At 39.9% G+C, this 21,116-nt stretch overlaps 1 protein-coding gene across 4 annotated transcripts in view; it reads left to right on the top strand.

Annotated features, from left to right (window-relative positions):
- The window catches only part of LOC126175993 (PRKCA-binding protein), a 119,891-nt gene that overhangs the window by 37,862 nt on the left and 60,913 nt on the right, over positions 1-21,116 (top strand). For all 4 annotated transcript variants that reach the window (XM_049923104.1, XM_049923105.1, XM_049923107.1 and 1 more), the window contains one exon: positions 920-1,193. In XM_049923104.1, coding sequence (XP_049779061.1) covers positions 920-1,193 — 274 coding nt within the window. The remainder of the gene's footprint in view (positions 1-919; positions 1,194-21,116) is intronic.

Raw genomic sequence — 21,116 nt, forward strand, 5'->3', positions numbered from 1 at the left:
TCAAGGCAAACATATTTGTTTAGATGCTGATTCCTTAAAGTAATACATGCCCTTGGTCTTCACTGTTTGTAACTATACCATCAGCCTAGTTCAAAAGCAGATTACCCGGCTCATTACATCCAATCCTGTTGATGCTAATCCCTCCAAAAACAACTTAGGGCTATACCTCTTGTCACTTAGTACTATCCTGGTTTTGAAAGTATTAATAAGCTACTTTTATAGGGCTATGACTTTCTTAAATCATGTCCTGAAATGAGTGAAATGATGCCCATTCTATCTGATATTTTACCCACCCCACCTAGAATAGCTTTTCATCCCCCCCTCCCCCTACCAGTCTTTTGTCAGACCCTAAGTCCCTTATGCATCCATTTCCTTACTCTGTGGCTCCTAGCCCTGTGTCTGTCCCCACTGTAAGACTTGCATCAAACCACCACCTACACTAGCCCTGTAACTGGAAAAACATAAACTAACAAAGGCAGAGCCACCTGTGAAAGAACAGGTGTTGTGTACCAGCTGTTATGCAAACCTAGTTCAATTGTACAGTGGCATAACTACAACCAAGTTATCTGTTAGGATGAACGAGTGTAGACAGAGGTTGTTACTGGCAACACACAATATTCTATGGCAGAGCACACTCTACAATATGACAGTCATGACCTCGGTGTCTGTTTCATTGCATGCGCCATCTGGATTTTCCCTCCAGACACTGGTTTCTCAGAACTACACAAGAAGGAAGTGGCTTTACAACATGTGCTGGGTCTCACCACTCACTTTGCTTACATTAAATCTATTCCTTTTTTTTGCTACTTTTAATTTTTCTCTGTCTTTTTTAAAAATTTTCTGACCTGTTTATTTTCTTCTTCATGTCATTGACAGTGTTCATATGGTACCTGTTAAAGTGATTACTCTTTTGCTATAGGACGAGGTAACAATAAATTACAACAAGCTTCATGCAGATCCACAACAAGGGCGGACTTTGGACATCATTCTGAAGAAAGTGAAGCATCGTTTGGTAGAGAACATGAGTACTGCCACAGCTGATGCTCTGGGTTTATCAAGAGCTATTCTCTGCAATGACACTTTGGTTCGCAAACTTCAAGAGCTGGAACAGACGGAGAATATGTACCGTGGGCTTGTGGATAATTCGAAAAGAGTACTACGTGCCTTTTTTGACCTCTTGCAGGTGTACAAAGGTAAGTTTGTTCTTTGAGAATCTGAATATTCTTTGCATCTTATATGCTTAAAAACTAAATTGGTGCTCATTTACTACTGGCATCAGTAGCTCTTCATTTTAAGATCAATCTTCTTTTGTCATGGTGTGTGAATGGAAGGCATCAAAAGTACATTTTTTTTAATGTTCAGTAAAAAAAACTGACAAATATTTTTAAGGGTTGTTGATATCAGAAGTGAGCATACAAAAGGCAGGGCTTGAAATTCACCACTTCATTCACAGCCATAATTAGCACCAGTTTATATTATTCCATGCAGAATGTGTGAAGGCAATTCTCTCTGTTTACAATATGTAATTTTGTGAATACATACAAAATAGTTTCTGGCAATGTGAAAGTTCTTTTGTCTTGCAGAAATTATCCTTTTAATGGTAATTTTATGAATCACTTTCATTTCTACTAGGAAGCACTGGAAATATTATAATTAAAAATGGTAGGTAACATGTTTTTATTTAGTGTAAAGTTAGTTCATTTTGACATTGCTTTGCCAGTAATGGGAGAAGAGAAGTTTGTTGTTCCCAGTTGTGGAAGTCATGACTGTATAGAATCTCCCAAACAGGATCTTCAAATTGTGGCTCATGTCGGCGCCTCTTTGTTTCTGAAGCCATTGTGCCACATGGGCAGCTGGCACAAGTAGTGAGGACTGCTGGCCTCACTTGTGGGGCACAAGCAGTGTTTACAATTTACAGCACTGTATCCAGAATTTTTCTTTTTTTTAAGGCTATGTGGTATTTTGAAGTCCTCTGACAAACACCGGCTAATCAGTATGCAGGACGTGAAATCAGGTTGTGCAAAAAGTGAAGACACTTCGAATATCAAAATGTTAAGGCTAAATTGCGGAAGCATTCATAGCAAAGTCCTTGGATCCACCATCCACTAAGAAACCTGTAGTGCTTAAATTATACTCAGAACTGAGAGCTGGATGAAAGCTGAAGTAAACTGCTCCAATAATCAATGAGTCAAAAGAATGTATATTGAAAAGACTAGTTAGATGCTGCAGTTGACAAAAAAATTGTGTCCATTGAGGTCTAAAAATGTTGTGTCCATTGAGGTCGAAATTGAGTCTGACTGCAAAACTGTTTGGACACACCTAACCAGTTGTAGGTGAAGCTCTGGTTCAAGTTTGAATGTTTTTATCAGCTATTCGATTCTACTGTAGCAGTTGTAGAACCATTCAAAGGAAGTCTTCACTCAGCAGTGCAGGAGTGCATAGCGTTTTCTTTAGGTAGGTGATATTTTGAAGTTCAGTGATGAATGCCTGCTGTTAAACATGCAGGGAGTGGAATCAACTGTGTAAAAAGTAAAGACACTTTGAATGTCAAAATTTTAACAGTAAATTTGTACCCCACTCATACAATTATAGTTGGTGATAACTTCAATCCACACCTGATATGTTGGCAAAAATACATGTTTAAAGCCGGTGGTAGGCATAAAATGTTGTCCAAAATCGTACTGAATGCTTTCTCAGAAAAACATTTTGAACAATTAGTTCAGGAGCCCATTCAAAGTGTAAATGGCTGTGGAAACATACTTAACCTCTTAGCAACAAATAATTCTGAGCAAATAGTGTATCATGAGAGATATAGGGATTAGTGACCACAAGGTTCTTATAGCTAGACTGAATCCTTAACATCCAAACCCACCAAATATAAACGAAAAATACATCTATTTAAAAAAAGCACATAAAAATTCACTTGAGGCCATCCTAAGAGACAGTCTCCACTCCTTCCAATCTGACTTTGTAAGAGTAGACCAGAGTAGACCACATGTGGTTTAAACTGAAAGAAATAGTATTGATGGAAATTTAAAGATACATACCAAATAAATTAAAAAGAGATGGTACTGTACCCCATGCTACACAAAATGGGTCTGTACACTGTTGCAGAAGCAGCGAAAAATTCATGCCAAATTTAAAAGAATGCAAAATCCCCAAGAATGGCAGAGTTTTACGGAAGTTGAAAATACAGCATGAATGTCAATGTGAGATGCTTTTAATAGTTTCCACAATGAAACTCTTTCTTTCAATCTGACAGAAAACCCAAAGAGATTCTGGTTGTATGTGAACTACACCAACTGCAAGATGCAATCAATACCTTGACTGCGCAGTGACAATGGTGATGTTGTTATTGATGACAATGTCACTAAATCAGAGTTACTAAAAATGGTTTTCTGAAATTGCTTCATGAAAGAAAAGACAGTAAATATTCCAGAATTTGAATCAAGAACAACTGCCAACGTGAGTAACATATAATTAGGTATCCTTATTGCAGCAAAGTAGATTAAAACACTTAAGAAAGGGCAGGTCTCTGATCCAGATTATATAGAAGTCAGGTTCCTTTCAGAGTATGCTGATACAATAGCTCCTTACTTAGGAATCATAAACAACCACTTGCTTGATGAAAGATCTGTACGCAAAACTGGATAGTTGCACAAGTCACACCAATACCCAAGAAAGGAAGTAGGAGTAATCCACTGATGTCATCATCGCAACAGTGGTTACTCAGGAAGGCTAGGAGAGTACTTATGCCGGAAAAAGCAGATAAGCAGTTGTTAGCATCCTGTTCAGACTGTGAGTGGACATCATTTAGCTTCAGGTCTGATGGACACAGAGGAATTTTGGGAATAGCTTAAACTGATTGTAAATCAAGCTCTGTAGAAGTATGCAGACTAAGTGGTTTAAGGACAGAAAATGTCCATTATGGTTTAGTTAGGAAATTTTGCGAAGCAGAGATTGTTGCATTTTCAGTCAAAAAAGAATGTCTAAATGTTGACAATTAAAAGTTAATAGAAGTTTGTGTGTGTATAAAAGGATCAAGACATGAAATGTACATCTTCCTGCACGATACCTCAGCGAAAGATCTTGCCAAGAAACCGAGAAAATTCTAGTTCAACTTCAAATCACTAAGGGTTCTATCTAGCTTGGTGTGGCAGTAAGAGACAGCAAAATGAAAGTTAAGTTTTAAATTTACCATTAAAAAAAATCGTTCATTCAGGAGGATTGTACAGACATACCATTGTTTGACTATCGCAGTGACTCTATATGGAAGACAGAAATAGGCAACCCTGGTGCTGAGAAGTACCTGAAAGAGCTGAAAAGAAATAGGTCACCAGATCTCAATTTAGTTTTACTGAGAGTACAGTACTTAGTGGCATTGAGCCCACACTTAGCTTGCATTTACTGTGAATCTCTCACTCAGCACAACACCCCCAGTGACTGGAAAAAGTGCAGGTGACTCCTCTGTTTACAAAGGGTAAAAGAATGGACTCACAAAATTACAGACCAGTATACATTTGTTTTCTGCAGAATTGTTGAACATGTTTTAAGTCTGAATATAATAAAAGCTTCTGTTCATGAATTAGCACTGATTTTCAAAGCATCACCAGTGCAAAACTCGGCTTTCCCTTTTCTCACATGATATCCTGCAAACCATAGCAGATTTCATATTCCTTGATTTCTGCAAACTGTTTGACGCAGTGTCCCGCTGTGGACTGTTAAAGTCTAAGCATACATCATAGGTTCCCAGATATATGAGTGACTTGAAAACTTCTTAATTAGTGGAACCTAGTACATTGCCCTGGGTGGTAAGTGTTCATCAGAGACAAGGGTATTGTCAGGAGTCCCCAGAAAGTGTGATAAGACCCCTATTGTCTTCTATATACCTAAATTATCTGATGGATAGGGTGAGCAGCAGTCTACAGAGTTTTCTTTTCACTGTAGTGTCAAGTGTCAGTGTTGAGTGACTGTAGGAGGGCACATGCTGACAGAATTTCTATTTGGTGTGATGGGTGGCAGCTTGCTCTAAAAGTAGAAAAATGTAAGGTAATGCAGATGAGGAGAAAAAATAATCCTCTGACATTGAAATACAGTATTAGTGGTGTGCTGTTTGACACAGTCACATTGATTAAATATCTAGGCATAACATTGCAAAGATGTATGATACAGAACAATCATAAAGAAGGTGAATCATCTACTTCACTTTATTGGAAGAATTCTAGGATAGTGTAGCTCAGTTGCCAATGAGACAAAATATAGGAGAGGTGTGTGATCCTTTCTTGAGCACTGCTTGAGCGTGTGGGTGCCCCAGCAGGTTGGATTAGAGGAAGACATCAAAGTGATTCAGAGGTGTGCTGCTAGATTTATTTCTGGTAGATTCAATCCGATCAACACGTATTAAGTAAAAGCTTCATGAAATCAAATGGGAATCCCTGGAGGGAAGACGGTGTTCTTTTCACGAGACACTATTAAAAAAAGAAATTTAGTGAACAGGCATTTGCAGCTGAATGTAGAAGATTCTACTGCCATGAATCTACATTGCGAATAAGGACTGCGAAGACAGTATAGAGAAATTAAGGTTGTACAGGTGCATATAGACATTCAGTTTTATCTTGCTCCATTTGCAGTTGAAACAGAGAAGCTAGTGACTAGTAGTGGTACAAGATACACTCTGCCTTGCACTGTATGGTGGCTTGTGGAGTATGTATGTAGATCTAGCTGTAGATGCAGATGTTAAACTTTAGATGGGCTCCTTAATATGTAGATTGACACTTGCCATTGATCCAACAACCATCACTCCACTGTAAATGTAATGTAGTTGTAACAACAAAATTCTTTGTATCCTTTCTACATGAACTGGGTCATAACCAGCTTTTTCTTCTAGGTGTGTTTATTTTTTGTCCTATAATTCTGTAATATAGGAATTACTGCCTTTACATGTCAAACAATTTTTAAATATGATTTTATGCTTGCATCCTGATGTATGCTGATACCAACAGTAATGCACTTTTCATTAAGTACAACTGTAACATATTGTTCTATTTGTGAAAATTGCTGCACCGTGAAGGACTCATAAAAAATAAATTTAATTCGTTCACTGTGAACTATAGTTGAAGAACAAAGTGATTAAATATTTATCAAACAGAAAATTGTCTCGAGAAAACTACACAATTATGTGACAGAGTTGCTGGCCCTTTGCCATCACAACAAGCGGATCCCTCTCATCTTGCAGGTGTGAGCGACCTACTCTTAAAATTTTACCTTCCCTTCTGTATCACTGTTACTTCCCTGATAAAGTAACTACTGTTGTGTCGGCAGATTAGCCAACACAACCCACACTAATTTAGAGAGGAGGCCGAAATGCACGCGTCATCTCACGCAGGCTTGCGTTAGGTCTGAAACAGGATACGTAATGAATGCTATAAAGAAAAGTACGTAGCTGCTGGAATACTTAACTTTAATCCATCATTTGTATACAGCATTATTGATGGTACAAGTGAGACTCTCTCTAGAAATGGTTAATGGCACCTTGCTAGGTCGTAGCCATGGACTTAGCTGACGGCTATTCTAACTATCTCTCGGCAATTGAGAGAAAGGCTTCGTCAGTGTAGTCGCTAGCAAAGTCGTCCGTACAACTGGGTCGAGTGCTAGTACGTCTCTCTAGACCTGCCGTGTGGTGGCGCTCGGTCTGAAATTACTGACAGTGGCGACACGCGGGTCCGTCGTATACTAATGGACCGCAGCCAATTTAAAGCTACCACCTAGCAAGTGTGGTGTCTGGCGGTGACACCACAACTACTAGTTCTGTATGCCAGGATCTTGTACGTACTTTTATGTGTTTTGTTGGTAGTGCTGATATTTCTCCTCAAGGTGAGTAATGGCTAGCAGTTTTGTCTCAGAAAACTCTGATTGAGTATTTAGAACAAGAAAATGATGATACAACACCAAACAAGAATTTGATGCAACTGGACTCGGCTTCGGGAGGATGATGGTTCAATCCCGCATCCGGCCATCCTGATTTAGGTTTTCCATGATTTCCCTAAATCGCTTGAGGCAAATGCTGGGATGGTTGCTTTGAAGGGGCACAGCCAACTTCCTTCCCAGTCCTTCCCTAATCCTACGAGACTGATGACCTCGCAGTTTGGTCTCTTCCACCAAATCAACCAACCAACCAACCAAGCTAACATAGATTTGCCATAAGAGCTTTTAAAAAATTGTCAAGAGTCAAAAGTAAAGCACTGTTAACAGCTGAACCAGCAGTAGATGGAAATCGTTGAGGGATGAAAATATGGTATATGTTCCAGGGGAACGGGCAACTCAGTGAGGATATTATACACTGCCAGAAAAAAAAGCTTATCAAGTTAAGAAGGTATCGATGTTGCTTCAGAGTTTACAAAATTGAGTCAAATTTACAACAAATTTGGGCAGTATGAGCCCACATATCAGTGTGATGTTGCACCCCGTCGGGCCAAGATTCACGCACTTAATGGGTTGGTAAAAGTGTCGTAAAGCCATGTTGTATGTTCTCCTCAGTGTAGACATCCCGCAACTGTTGTGACTGGTTCTGATATCCTGGATGTTGATGCTGTAATGGAGTTGACATCCGAGCTGGTCCTAGACATGTTCAATCTTGGACAGATCTGGGGATCTTACTGCCCACGGGAGTACCTCAACATCATGCATACAGTTCATGGAGACACAAACCACGTGTGGACAAGCATTGTCCTATTGAAAAATGGCAACACATTACTGTCGCATGACGGATTATGCATGGGGATGCAGGATGTTTGTGATGTACCATTTTACCGTAAGATTTTCCTCAGTCACTACCAGCCATGACCTGAAGTCATACCTGATGGCTCCTGACACCATGACAGCAAGAATAACACTGCTGTGCATCTCCAAAACATTGGAAGAATGGCAGCTCTCCCCAGGTTGCCATCCATACTCTCCAACAGGGGTCATCTGTGGTAGTCCAAAAGCATGATTCATTGCTGAACACAAAGTGATGCCATTCATCAGCAGTGAATGCTTCCTGGTTACGGTACCTCTCCAAATGCAGCTGTTCATATTGTGGTGTTTACAGCAACCTACGCATGCCCTTAATCGGGCAGGTAGGTTAGAAAATTTAAAAAGGGAAATGGATAGGTTAAAGTTAGATATAGTGGGAATTAGTGAAGTTCGGTGGCAGAAGGAACAAGACTTTTGGTCAGGTGATTACAGGGTTATAAATACAAAATCAAATAGGGGTAATGCAGGAGTAGGTTTAATAATGAATAAGAAAATAGGAGTGCGGGTTAGCTACTACAAACAGCATAGTGAATGCATTATTGTGGCCAAGATAGACACAAAGCCCATGCCTACTACAGTAGTACAAGTTTATATGCCAACTACCTCTGCTGATGATGATGAAATAGATGAAATGTATGACGAGATAAAAGAAATTATTCAGGTAGTGAAGGGAGACGAAAATTTAATAGTAATGGGTGACTGGAATTCGTCAGTAGGAAAAGGGAGAGAAGGAAACATAGTAGGTGAATATGGATTGGGGGGAAGGAATGAAAGAGGAAGCCGCCTTGTAGAATTTTGCACAGAGCATAACTTAATCATAACCAACACTTGGTTCAAGAATCATAAAAGAAGGTTGTATACCTGGAAGAATCCTGGAGATACTAAAAGGTATCAGATAGATTATATAATGGTAAGACAGAGATTTAGGAACCAGGTATTAAATTGTAAGACATTTCCTGGGGCAGATGTGGATTCTGACCACAATCTATTGGTTATGAACTGCAGATTGAAACTGAAGAAACTGCAAAAAGGTGGGAATTTAAGGAGATGGGACCTGGATAAACTGAAAGAACCAGAGGTTGTAGAGAGTTTCAGGGAGAGCATAAGGGAACAATTGACATGAATGGGGGAAAGAAATACAGTAGAAGAAGAATGGGTAGCTCTGAGGGATGAAGTAGTGAAGGCAGCAGAGGATCAAGTAGGTAAAAAGACGAGGGCTAATAGAAATCCTTGGGTAACAGAAGAAATATTGAATTTAATTGATAAAAGGAGAAAATATAAAAATGCAGTAAATGAAGCAGGCAAAAAGGAATACAAACGTCTCAAAAATGATATCGACAGGAAGTGCAAAATGGCTAAGCAGGGATGGCTAGAGGACAAATGTAAGGATGTAGAGGCTTGTCTCACTAGGGGTAAGATAGATACTGCCTACAGGAAAATTAAAGAGACCTTCGGAGAAAAGAGAACCACTTGTATGAATATCAAGAGCTCAGATGGCAACCCAGTTCTAAGCAACGAAGGGAAGGCAGAAAGGTGGAAGGAGTATATAGAGGGTTTATACAAGGGCGATGTACTTGAGGACAATATTATGGAAATGGAAGAGGATGTAGATGAAGACGAAATGGGAGATAAGATACTGAGTGAAGAGTTTGACAGAGCACTGAAAGACCTGAGTCGAAACAAGGCCCCCGGAGTAGACAACATTCCATTTGAACTACTGATGGCCTCGGGAGAGCCAGTCCTGACAAAACTCTACCATCTGGTGAGCACGATGTATGAGACAGGCAAAATACCCTCAGACTTCAAGAAGAATATAATAATTCCAATCCCAAAGAAAGCAGGTGTTGACAGATGTGAAAATTACCGAACTATCAGTTTAATAAGTCACAGGTGCAAAATACTAACGCGAATTCTTTACAGACGAATGGAAAAACTGGTAGAAGCCGACCTTGGAGAAGATCAGTTTGGATTCCGTAGAAATGTTGGAACACGTGAGGCAATACTGACCTTACGACTTATCTTAGAAGAAAGATTAAGAAAAGGCAAACCTACGTTTCTAGCATTTGTAGACTTAGAGAAAGCTTTTGACAATGTTAACTGGAATACTCTCTTTCAAATTCTGAAGGTGGCAGGGGTAAAATACAGGGAGCGAAAGGCTATTTACAATTTGTACAGAAACCAGACGGCAGTTATAAAAGTCGAGGGGCATGAAAGGGAAGCAGTGGTTGGGAAAGGAGTAAGACAGGTTTGTACCCTCTCCCCGATGTTATTCAATCTGTATATTGAGCAAGCAGTAAAGGAAACAAAAGAAAAATTCGGAGTAGGTATTAAAATTCATGGAGAAGAAGTAAAAACTTTGAGGTTCGCCGATGACATTGTAATTCTGTCAGAGACAGCAAAGGACTTGGAAGAGCAGTTGAACGGAATGGACAGTGTCTTGAAAGGAGGATATAAGATGAACATCAACAAAAGTAAAACGAGGATAATGGAATGTAGTCAAATTAAGTCGGGTGATGCTGAGGGAATTAGATTAGGAAGTGAGACACTTAAAGTAGTAAAGGAGTTTTGCTATTTAGGGAGTAAAATAACCGATGATGGTCGAAGTAGAGAGGATATAAAATGTAGACTGGCAATGGCAAGGAAAGCGTTTCTCAAGAAGAGGAATTTGTTAACATCGAGTATAGATTTAAGTGTCAGGATGTCGTTTCTGAAAGTATTTGTATAGAGTGTAGCCATGTATGGAAGTGAAACATGGACGATAACTAGTTTGGACAAGAAGAGAATAGAAGCTTTCGAAATGTGGTGCTACAGAAGAATGCTGAAGATAAGGTGGGTAGATCACGTAACTAATGAGGAGGTATTGAATAGGATTGGGGAGAAGAGAAGTTTGTGGCACAACTTGACTAGAAGAAGGGATCGGTTGGTAGGACATGTTTTGCGGCATCAAGGGATCACAAATTTAGCATTGGAGGGCAGTGTGGAGGGTAAAAATCGTAGAGGGAGACCAAGAGATGAATACACTAAGCAGATTCAGAAGGATGTAGGTTGCAGTAGATACTGGGAGATGAAGAAGCTTGCACAGGATAGAGTAGCATGGAGAGCTGCATCAAACCAGTCTCAGGACTGAAGACCACAACAACAACAACGCATGGGACAGTAGTTCCTTAGTCTGGCTGTTGCTAGTCTCTGACCAGTGGGGCGGGATGATGTGGAGTCTTGCAGGTAGTCCATTACTTACTCTCAGATGGCAGGCACAGGTGTGAAGGGGTAAAGACACGCTTGGTGCACAATAGCGCATCTGTCTCTTACGGTGGTTGAGCATGGTCAACCTAAACCTGGATGATGAATTATGCCCTAACACAGGATAGAAGGAAGATGGGATTTGTGGTCAGTTTGCAATTTCTTTAGTGATGAAGAGCAGATGTAGAAAGACCAATTCCCAGTAAAGGCTGGTTGATGGCTTGGATCAGCACCAAACACTGTCACAGGACACCGATGAGAGGTGCAGATTTTGGGGCTTGACAGGATGCTTGCAGCATGAGACTTGTGGAATTTTGGGGGTCTCATTAACACTATTTATTAGTGATCAGACTAACTACTACACCGAGGGATAATTCTAAACATTAGAAGAACCGAAGGAGGCAGTTGGTTGCACAACAGAAGTTAGTGTCTGAATCCACGGGGGTGAGTGCTAACGGAAGTAGCAAACACTAGCAGAATGTTAGGTACAAACTTGAGAGCAGCACTCCTAGTGAGAAAAACAGATGTCTCAGAGCTTACTGAGGATGGCCACAAGTGACACGGGATCGGTTCCCCAACGATCTGAATGATAACCTCTCTGAATTTAAAAAATGCTGGTTTTTAAGGTATCTTGGTGGTGCACTATTTCTCCCTTCCTGTAGTTGACCCACCAATCCAACAGCACTTAACAAGCTTCAACCAATGTGATTTGAGACTTTCTCGGCGTATTCCATTCGTGAAATCTTCTCGGGTGATCAGCCGAGTAAAGGCGTCATCTTCTCGCAACGTTTCGAAGGGTTTCGTACCCATCATCTTCAAGCGAAGTACCCATCATCTTCGCTTGAAGATGATGGGTACGAAACCCTTCGAAACGTTGCGAGAAGACGACGCCTTTACTCGGCTGATCACCCGAGAAGATTTCACGAAAGCTTCAACCAATCTGACAAGTCACTCTGCACCTCCAGAGTGTCTCTGGACAACCACACTTAGATTCCTCCCCTTATCCTAATGTAGCAACAGCATTCAGCTGAACACTAAAAACACTGCCACTTCTGTTATGGCCAGCAACATTAGTGTTTTGTATCACTTGGTCCCCCACTCAGTCCTTTTGTGAGTGGGGACTGCTGTAGTAGCACCATAACCTGCGTAACCCCACTGATGTTGCAGTTCTCTGGAGCATGCATCATGCTCACTGTCTCTGCTAAGACATCCCTTTTCATGGGTATCTTCTACTGTGATGTCTTACAACAGTTTCTAGGCAGTGGATGGAGTTACCAGTTAATTCTCTGAAGCAAAAATTCTGCCAGAGCATCAGCAATTTACAGGGCTCCAGCTTTGGTAACCTAAACGCTACCAATTTTGCCTGATCTCTGCATTGTCCCTCTGATTTCCTATCTGGGAGTGCCCTTGATGACTCCCAGTAGCCTTAAGCATAACAATGTACAAGTCATTATGTTATCAATATGACATCTCCCCCCCCCCCCATGGGAAAAATTTGTTAACAATCATTTGGCAACAAATTTGTAATCTGTCTTCTGTTGTAGTTGAAACATCTTAGCTCTAGAAATGACTTTATACACATTCTTGGTTATTGGCTCTCTTTACATTTTGCACTTTGTAAATTTCGTATTTCATTTCACTTTTGCACACATGTAAACATCAACATAAAACATTGTTTCATTTTTCAAAGCACTCATATATATGAAGATACACATGCATAGAAGCATCACTGTAAAACATTGGTTCATTTTTTGTGAAGATTTGCGTGACATACTACATAAATTTTTACCATTGGCTCATTAGCTCTTTCGTTTTTTACATTATAGATACAAAACATCAACACCAATAAAATATTGTTCTCTCTTTTTTATGTTACATATACACATCCATATTTATTTGTATAGTTTTCTTCACATTACTTATACATAAACATATCAGTACATCACCATTATAATAATAAATATGAACAAGAACAAACAATCTTACAAAATTCTTGCTTACATTTTACTTACATGATTCGCAACAGTAATTTCTTACATACTAAGGGAGTTTTGTAGTGCCTCGCACTACCTTTGATCTCCATGTGGAGGTGGCATGGGAAATGCAGCTCTTTAGTTATTGCATTCAGATGTAATGGAGCCTCTGTCACACTCTTCATTATTTTTTCTGTTTGACTGAAGAGGCTGTCTACTATGAATACATGCCATTTCCAACCCTTCACATGTGTTTACTATGGTCATCCTCACACACACACTGCCACAGTAATCATCACCCATGCCTATCCACATGTATGTAAAGCAGTCTCCAAAACATTTGCAGTATCTGCACAAACAACATATAAACACCAGACCAGAATGAATAATGATACAGAGGAGTTTCTGAGAAATTATGATGCTCTTGGAAAACTATTTCCTCTTCTACTTTAGATATTTTATGACCTACTACTTTAAGGTCTTCTAAATGTTGGATTACATGTTCCAACTGCATGCCTAACTATAGCTCAGAAATGTTCCTCTTTTCCTTATTTGTAATACTGCAGTCAGTCTCCACATCTAAAGCTGGCACTATGTCTTCACTGGTCACATTAATTCTTATTATTTGTTCAGATTATATGTACACCAATGTTCCATGCTCTTTACATTTTCCATAAAATGTTAGTTTTCCTGTACCTGTGACCAGTACATTGCTGGCTTATTGTCATTACCCAAAATTGTTAAGCCTTCTTCTTTTGGAGGAATGAATAACCATTGGTCCTCACTCAGTGGAGTACAAATACTAGCATCTATTTTTGCAAACTTCCTGATTCAATCTTTGGGAGTTTCCCTTATAGGTTGCAACATCCTTGCTTCACATGTGAACACAAAACAAACTTTTGTTTACAAATTTTGCCAGCATGATCTAGTTCTTTACACAACAGTTGTTTGTTACTCAGTTTTACATGTCAGTACTATTAACATATTCATTCATGTACCTTTGGAGCTTTTTCATGTTACTGAGCGAGGTGGTGCAGTGGTTAGCACACTGGACTTCCATTCGGTAGGACGATGGTTCAATTCCGCGTCCAGCCATCCTGATTTAGGTTTCTGTGATTTCCCTAACACGCTTCAGGCAAATGCCAAGCTGGTTCCTTTGAAAGGGTATGCCCAACTTCCTCCCCCATCCTTCCCTAATCCAATGAGACCGATGACCTCGCTGTTTGGTTTCCTCCTGCAAACAACCCAGCCCCCTTTTCCATGTTTTTTAACAATCATTTTCTAATTATGTGCAAGACTAGCTGTTGGATTATTGAAACTTGTCAAAGTTCCTTTTACTGCTGTTACTTGCTGTTTGATCAACTTATGCAATTGCCTCTGTTCATTTTCAATTAAATCGATCTTTGATTTGAAGTAGGAAGCATCGTATTCATCTAATGTCCCAATTAATATTTTACTAGTTTCACCCACAAGATTTAAGGCACCCTGTTTGAATCATGTCTGGTTAATTGTCCAATTAGACCTCATGAATTCTGTATCTTTTTGACATGCCATTCTAATGATTTCTCTACAGTGGTACATTCTTTATCATGTATTCCCAAACTTGTTAACTTCTGTTTACAATATACTATGATTAATGTGCCAGTCTCTCTGACCAATCAGATTTTCCCTGAAGTACTTCCAGATTAACATAACTGATGATTTTCAATGTCACACTGTAGATTTGTACCTCGCCAATACTGTCATAATATAAGCTCGGCAATGAAGGAAACTTCTCTGCACTAAAATATTGACATTGTCCAATTTTGTACACTACAGCAATAGAGCTCATGAGGTGCAACACTCTTGTCAGTTTCCTCATCTGAAATTCAAGAAAAAGCTCTATTTCAGTTGAACACCTTTAACCTATTGGCAAATTTTTAATGGTGCATACCATTAAAAATTTGTTTCTCTTTGAATGAATGACCACATTTAAGCCCTTTGTCCTTACTACAGTGTCTGTGTGTCTAGGCTACAGCTAGCACACTGGACTCATATTCAGGACGACGATGGTTCAATCGCGCGTCCGGCCATCCTGATTTAGGTTTTCCGTGATTTCCCTAAATTGCTCCAGGCAAATACCGAGATGGTTCCTTTGAAAGGGCATGGGTGACTTCCTTCCCTAATCCAATGAGACTGATGACCTTGCTGTCTGGTCTCCTCCCCCAAAACAACCCAACCCGTCTCTAAGTTACATCTTCTGCACCTGCTTGCACATTTGTCGTACAAAAAGACTGGATCGCTTGTTTTTTATAATATCTGGCACGTTGGTGCATCTGTCTCAGTTTCTCTTTTAATTCGAGTACATAATCATCATAATTATAAGTACACTTCTGGGGGTCCCTCTGCGATATACCTAGAATGTTACACACTACTGAAAAATAGTTCATGTGTTGTATAATCCTTGGTTCTATGAGGTGTGGTATTATACATGAATACCTTGAATGAAAACCATATGTCCCAATTTGATTTAGCCCTATTGATATAGTGTCTCAGAGATTCTTTTTTAGTTTGCTGTGATCTTTCCAATGCTCTGTTTCAATGAGGATGGCAACAGAAGGTCTGTACCCTACCAATCCTTAACAATCTGTACACTTTCTTCAAAAAAGTGCTATCATTGTCACTGAGTGTTACTGAGGGTATCCCAGATCTCAGAATTATCCTTTCCACAAGAACTGAGCTACTGTTTCTGTGTCCTGCATTTGTATTGGTTCTGCTACAGTGAACTTTGTTAGCCTATCCTGGCATGTTAGTATGTAGTTAATATTTTTGTCTGTTACTGTATGTGGACGATGACAAGTTCTCACACTCCCTTGATGTCCACCTATGGGTGCATCATGGAATTCCTGCAAAATTTCCACCTTTTTTTCAGCAGTTATCTTCTGCTGTTCATCTTCCTTGACTACTGGCACTTCCTCACTTTCATTTGCCCCTGTTTCGGTATCAGCTGACCATACTTCCCTTATTCTCGACAGTGGATCTGTTCTACAGTTGTTCTTGCCTTTTTTTAAATACAGTTTTGGAATCATACTCCTCTAATTTCAGTCTGAACTTCACTAAGTGCAAGGACAGATTGCTAATATTTACGACCCTCCGCAATGGTTTATGATCTGTACAGATGGGTAGACTTATAACCAAAAACATGTGATCTGAACTGTCTGACCACCCAAACTATGGCCAATAGCTCTCACTCAATTGTGCTACAAGTTTGCTCTGCATTGTTCAAAGATCTGGACACATATGGAACTGGAAGTTCTTTTCCGACTTCCATTTGGCTAAGAACTGAGTCAATAGGTCTTGGCTCACACCAGTAGTGATTATAAACTTTTTTGAAAAATCTGGATACTGTAATTTAGGGGGATTGAGTAACTTCTGTTTTAGCTCTTTGAGTGCCTCTTCTTGCTTGGTGCCCCATTCATACTTAACACTTTTTTTACAACTCATGTGGTGGTTTTGCCACTTTACTAAAATCACTTATGAAGTGTCTATAGTACCTGACTAACCCAAGAAAATGTTTTAATGCTTTTGTTGTGCTGGGTTGGGGATATTGTGCCACTGCTTTGTTTGTTTGGGTCTGGTTTTTACCCATCTATGGTTAAGACATGTCCCAGATACATGAGCTCTTCCTGTAAAAATTCTCATTTATCCATCTGCAACTTCAAATTATGTTGCCTTAGCCTCTCAAAAGTTTCGCCCAATCAGGCATTGTGTTCTTACCATGATGGGCTGAAAATTACTATGTTGACCAAATAAATAAACATTTTTTTCACCCTGTAAACCCATTAGAACCAAATTCATCAAATTTTGAAATGTGGAGGTGCAGAACAGATTAATCGTAAATACTCTTCGTCTTATTGCTTAGTCATTCCTTTTTTCCATTCTACTACAATTATAAAACATGAACCTTTCAATCCATGTTGGAGTTAGCTCTTTCAATATCTAAAAATCAAGAGGACCAAAATTTTTGTTTTCTGCTCTTTTTCCGATTGTAAATTCCAGGTGTCATGGATCCTTGAATATTTCATCCTTTATTCTAATTCTTTGTACTACCTCTTTAGTACGTAATGGCCTCATTACTTATAGTAACCTGTAGTCTGGAGGAACTCTGGGCAAAATAACAGTGTTCCTATTGACACTCAGAAAACATAATAATGCTAGTGAAATATAGAATTCAAATTTACCAGAATAATTCCTACAAAATGTGTGACTTCTGCCATGACACTGTCCTTTCCCCCCGGGTCAGCATCTATACCTTACATGTGGGTTGACCCTATGAGTGCCCTTCCTCCTTCTGTTTCGGTAGGTACACCCCTTTAAATTCCTACACTCCTATGGTACAGGTCAATCCCCTTATTGGTGCCCCTGTCTGCACAGTATAGGTCTGCCTAACTGCCCTTTATATCCAATTAATGCTGGGTGCACCCTCCTTAGGCCTCTAGGTTCATTATCCGAGTATACATCTTTATGTACACTATAATTAAATATCCTCTGGTAAAATTATAAAATCTATTTCACACTTCACACTCGCTTTTTAATACTTTGTTTAGTACCCTAGAGTCCTCCTCTACTTTTCAACTTTTATACTCTTGTTATGTACTCTACCTCTATACACTATTCATACAAAATGTGTTTACTTGTGTTATAAGAGTTCGACTATCCTACCAGTCATCAAAATATTTGTCAGACTGACCTTCCTTAACAATAATCACAAACCCTTCCTCTCTGGCTTACGTTCTCTTTAATTAATCACACTTCCTATTTAGGTATACTCGATGTAAAATAAGCATAGTTCTTCTATGCTTATGCACACAGGCGATATGGAATGATCCTTGTTCTTATATAGATATATACATGTGTGTGCAATATAGAACCATCACTGTAAATGACAATGTGTGCATCCTTTCCTGACATACTTTTTTTTTATGCGTGAGTGTGTTTGTGTAGCCTGATTCTTTAGCCTACTTATATAAAATAAGTTGAAGGTTATTGGAAACCACAGAAAATGAGAAGGACTTCTGCGATAGAAGTATATGAATATGTAAAGAGGGAATGATAGATAGGTACTCAAATGAGAAGTAAGAAAGGAAAAAGTAGAAATGGTTACTAAGATCGAAGAAAAGAAAGAAGATAGCCCCAAAGACATGAAACCCTTCCCACCCTCCGTCCCCAAGTTCCCCACTTTGCTGGTACTTGAGAGAGAAGCCGGAGGAGGTATGGTGTTAAACGTCTCCTACAGAACGGACATTCTCACATTCGCCTTTGAAGTCCCTAAAGAAAATCTTAGCAACCCCTGTGGAATGGCAAATGGTGAAGAATCAGTCACACTTGTTTGTGAGGGTCATTTGAAAGGTGTGGTGTGTGTTCTGTGTAAGCCATGATTTATTTGTTAGTGTAAATCATGCTTTAATATATAATACCCACTCCTTCCATAACCAATACAAACCCTCCCATCTACATCACATTTCATGTTGTTGTTGTTGTTGTTGTGGTCTTCAGTCCTGAGACTGGTTTGATGCAGTGCTCCATGCTACTCTATCCTGTGCAAGCTTCTTCATCTCCCAGTACCTACTGCAACCTACATCCTGCTTGGTATATTCATCTCTTGGCCTCCCTCTACGATTTTTACCCTCCACGCTGCCCTCCAATACTAAATTGGTGATCCCTTGATGCCTCAGAACATGTCCTACCAACCGATCCCTTCTTCTAGTCAAATTGTGTCACAAACTTCTCTTCTCGCCAATCCTCTTCAACACCTCCTCATTAGTTATGTGATCTACCCATCTAATCTTTAGCATTCTTCTGTAGTACCACATTTCGAAAGCTTCTATTCTCTTCTTGTCTAAACTACAGGGTTATTACAAATGATTGAAGCGATTTCACAGCTCTACAATAACTTTATTATTTGAGATATTTTAAAAATGCTTTGCACACACATACAAAAACTCAAAAAGTTTTTTTAGGCATTCACAAATGTTCGATATGTGCCCCTTTAATGATTCGGCAGACATCAAGCCGATAATAAAGTTCCTCCCACATTCGGCGCAGCATGTCCCCATCAATGAGTTCGAAAGCATCGTTGATGCGAGCTCGCAGTTCTGGCACGTTTCTTGGTAGAGGAGTTTTAAACACTGAATCTTTCACGTAACCCCACAGAAAGAAATCGCATGGGGTTAAGTCGGGAGAGCGTGGAGGCCATGACATGAACTGCTGATCATGATCTCCACCACGACCGATCCATCGGTTTTCCAATCTCCTGTTTAAGAAATGCCAAACATCATGATGGAAGTGCGGTGGAGCACCATCCTGTTGAAAGATGAAGTCGGCGCTGTCGGTCTCCAGTTGTGCCATGAGCCAATTTTCTGCGGGCTACGCGTGAAACTAGCCCGCACGCGTTCAACCGTTTCTTCGCTCGCTGCAGGCCGACCCGTTGATTTCCCCTTACAGAGGCATCCAGAAGCTTTAAACTGCGCATACCATCGCTGAATGGAGTTAGCAGTTGGTGGATCTTTGTTGAACTTCGTCCTGAAGTGTCGTTGCACTGTTATGACTGACTGATGTGAGTGCATTTCAAGCACGACATACGCTTTCTCGGCTCCTGTCACCATTTTGTCTCACTGGGCTCTCGAGCGCTCTGACGGCAGAAACCTGAAGTGCGGCTTCAGCCGAACAAAACTTTATGAGTTTTTCTACGTATCTGTAGTGTGTCGTGACCATATGTCAATGAATGGAGCTACAGTGAATTTATGAAATCGCTTCAATCATTTGTAATAGCCCTGTATTTATCGCCCATGTTTCACTTCCATACATGGCTACACTCCATACAAATACTTTCAGAAACGACTTCCTGCCACTTAAATGTATACTCAATGTTAACAAATTTCTCTTCTTCAGAAATGCTTTCCTTCCCTTTGCCAGTCTACATTTTATATCCCCTACTTCGACCATCATCAGTTTGTTTGCTCCCCAAATAGCAAAACTCCTTTATTACTTTAAGTGTCTCATTTCCTAATCTAATACCCTCAGCATCACCCGACTTAATTCGACTACATCCCATTATCCTCGTTTTGCTTTTGTTGATGTTCATCTTATATCCTCCTTTCAAGACACTATCCATTCCATTCAAGTGCTCTTCCAAGTCCTTTGCTGTCTCTGACAGAATTACAATGTCATCAGCGAACCTCAAAGTTTCTCCATGGATTTTAATACCTACTCCAAATTTTTCTTTTGTTTCCTTCACTGCTTGCTCAATATACAGATTGAATAACATCGGGGAGAGGCTACAACCCTGTCTCACTTCCTTCCCAACCACTGCTTCCCTTTCCTGCCCCTCAACTCTTATAACTGCCATTTGGTTTCTATACAAATTGTAAATAGCCTTTTGCTCACTATATTTTACCCCTGACACCTTCAGAATTTGAAAGAGAGTATTCCAGTCAACATTGTCAAAAGCTTTCTCTAAGTCTACAAATGCTAGAAACGTAGGTTTGCCTTTTCTTAATCTTTCTTCTAAGATAAGTCGTAAGGTCAGTATTGCCTCACGTGTTCCAACATTTCTACGGAATCCAAACTGATCTTCTCCGAGGTCGGCTTCTACCAGTTTTTCCATTCGTCTGTAAAGAATTCGCGTTAGTATTTTGCACCTGTGACTTATTAAACTGATAGTTCGGTAATTTTCACATCTGTCAACACCTGCTTTCTTTGGGATTGGAATTATTATATTCTTCTTGAAGTCTGAGGGTATTTTGCCTGTCTCATACATCGTGCTCACCAGATGGTAGAGTTTTGTCAGGACTGGCTCTCCCGAGGCCATCAGTAGTTCAAATGGAATGTTGTCTACTCCCGGGGCCTTGTTTCGACTCAGGTCTTTCAGTGCTCTGCCAAACTCTTCACTCAGTATCTTATCTCCCATTTCGTCTTCATCTACATCCTCTTCCATTTCCATAGTATTGTCCTCAAGTACATCGCCCTTGTATAAACCCTCTATATACTCCTTCCACCTTTCTGCCTTCCCTTCGTTGCTTAGAACTGGGTTGCCATCTGAGCTCTTGATATTCATACAAGTGGTTCTCT

Source organism: Schistocerca cancellata, chromosome 3 (genome assembly GCF_023864275.1).
Source record: "Schistocerca cancellata isolate TAMUIC-IGC-003103 chromosome 3, iqSchCanc2.1, whole genome shotgun sequence".
Lineage (NCBI taxonomy): Eukaryota > Metazoa > Arthropoda > Insecta > Orthoptera > Acrididae > Schistocerca > Schistocerca cancellata.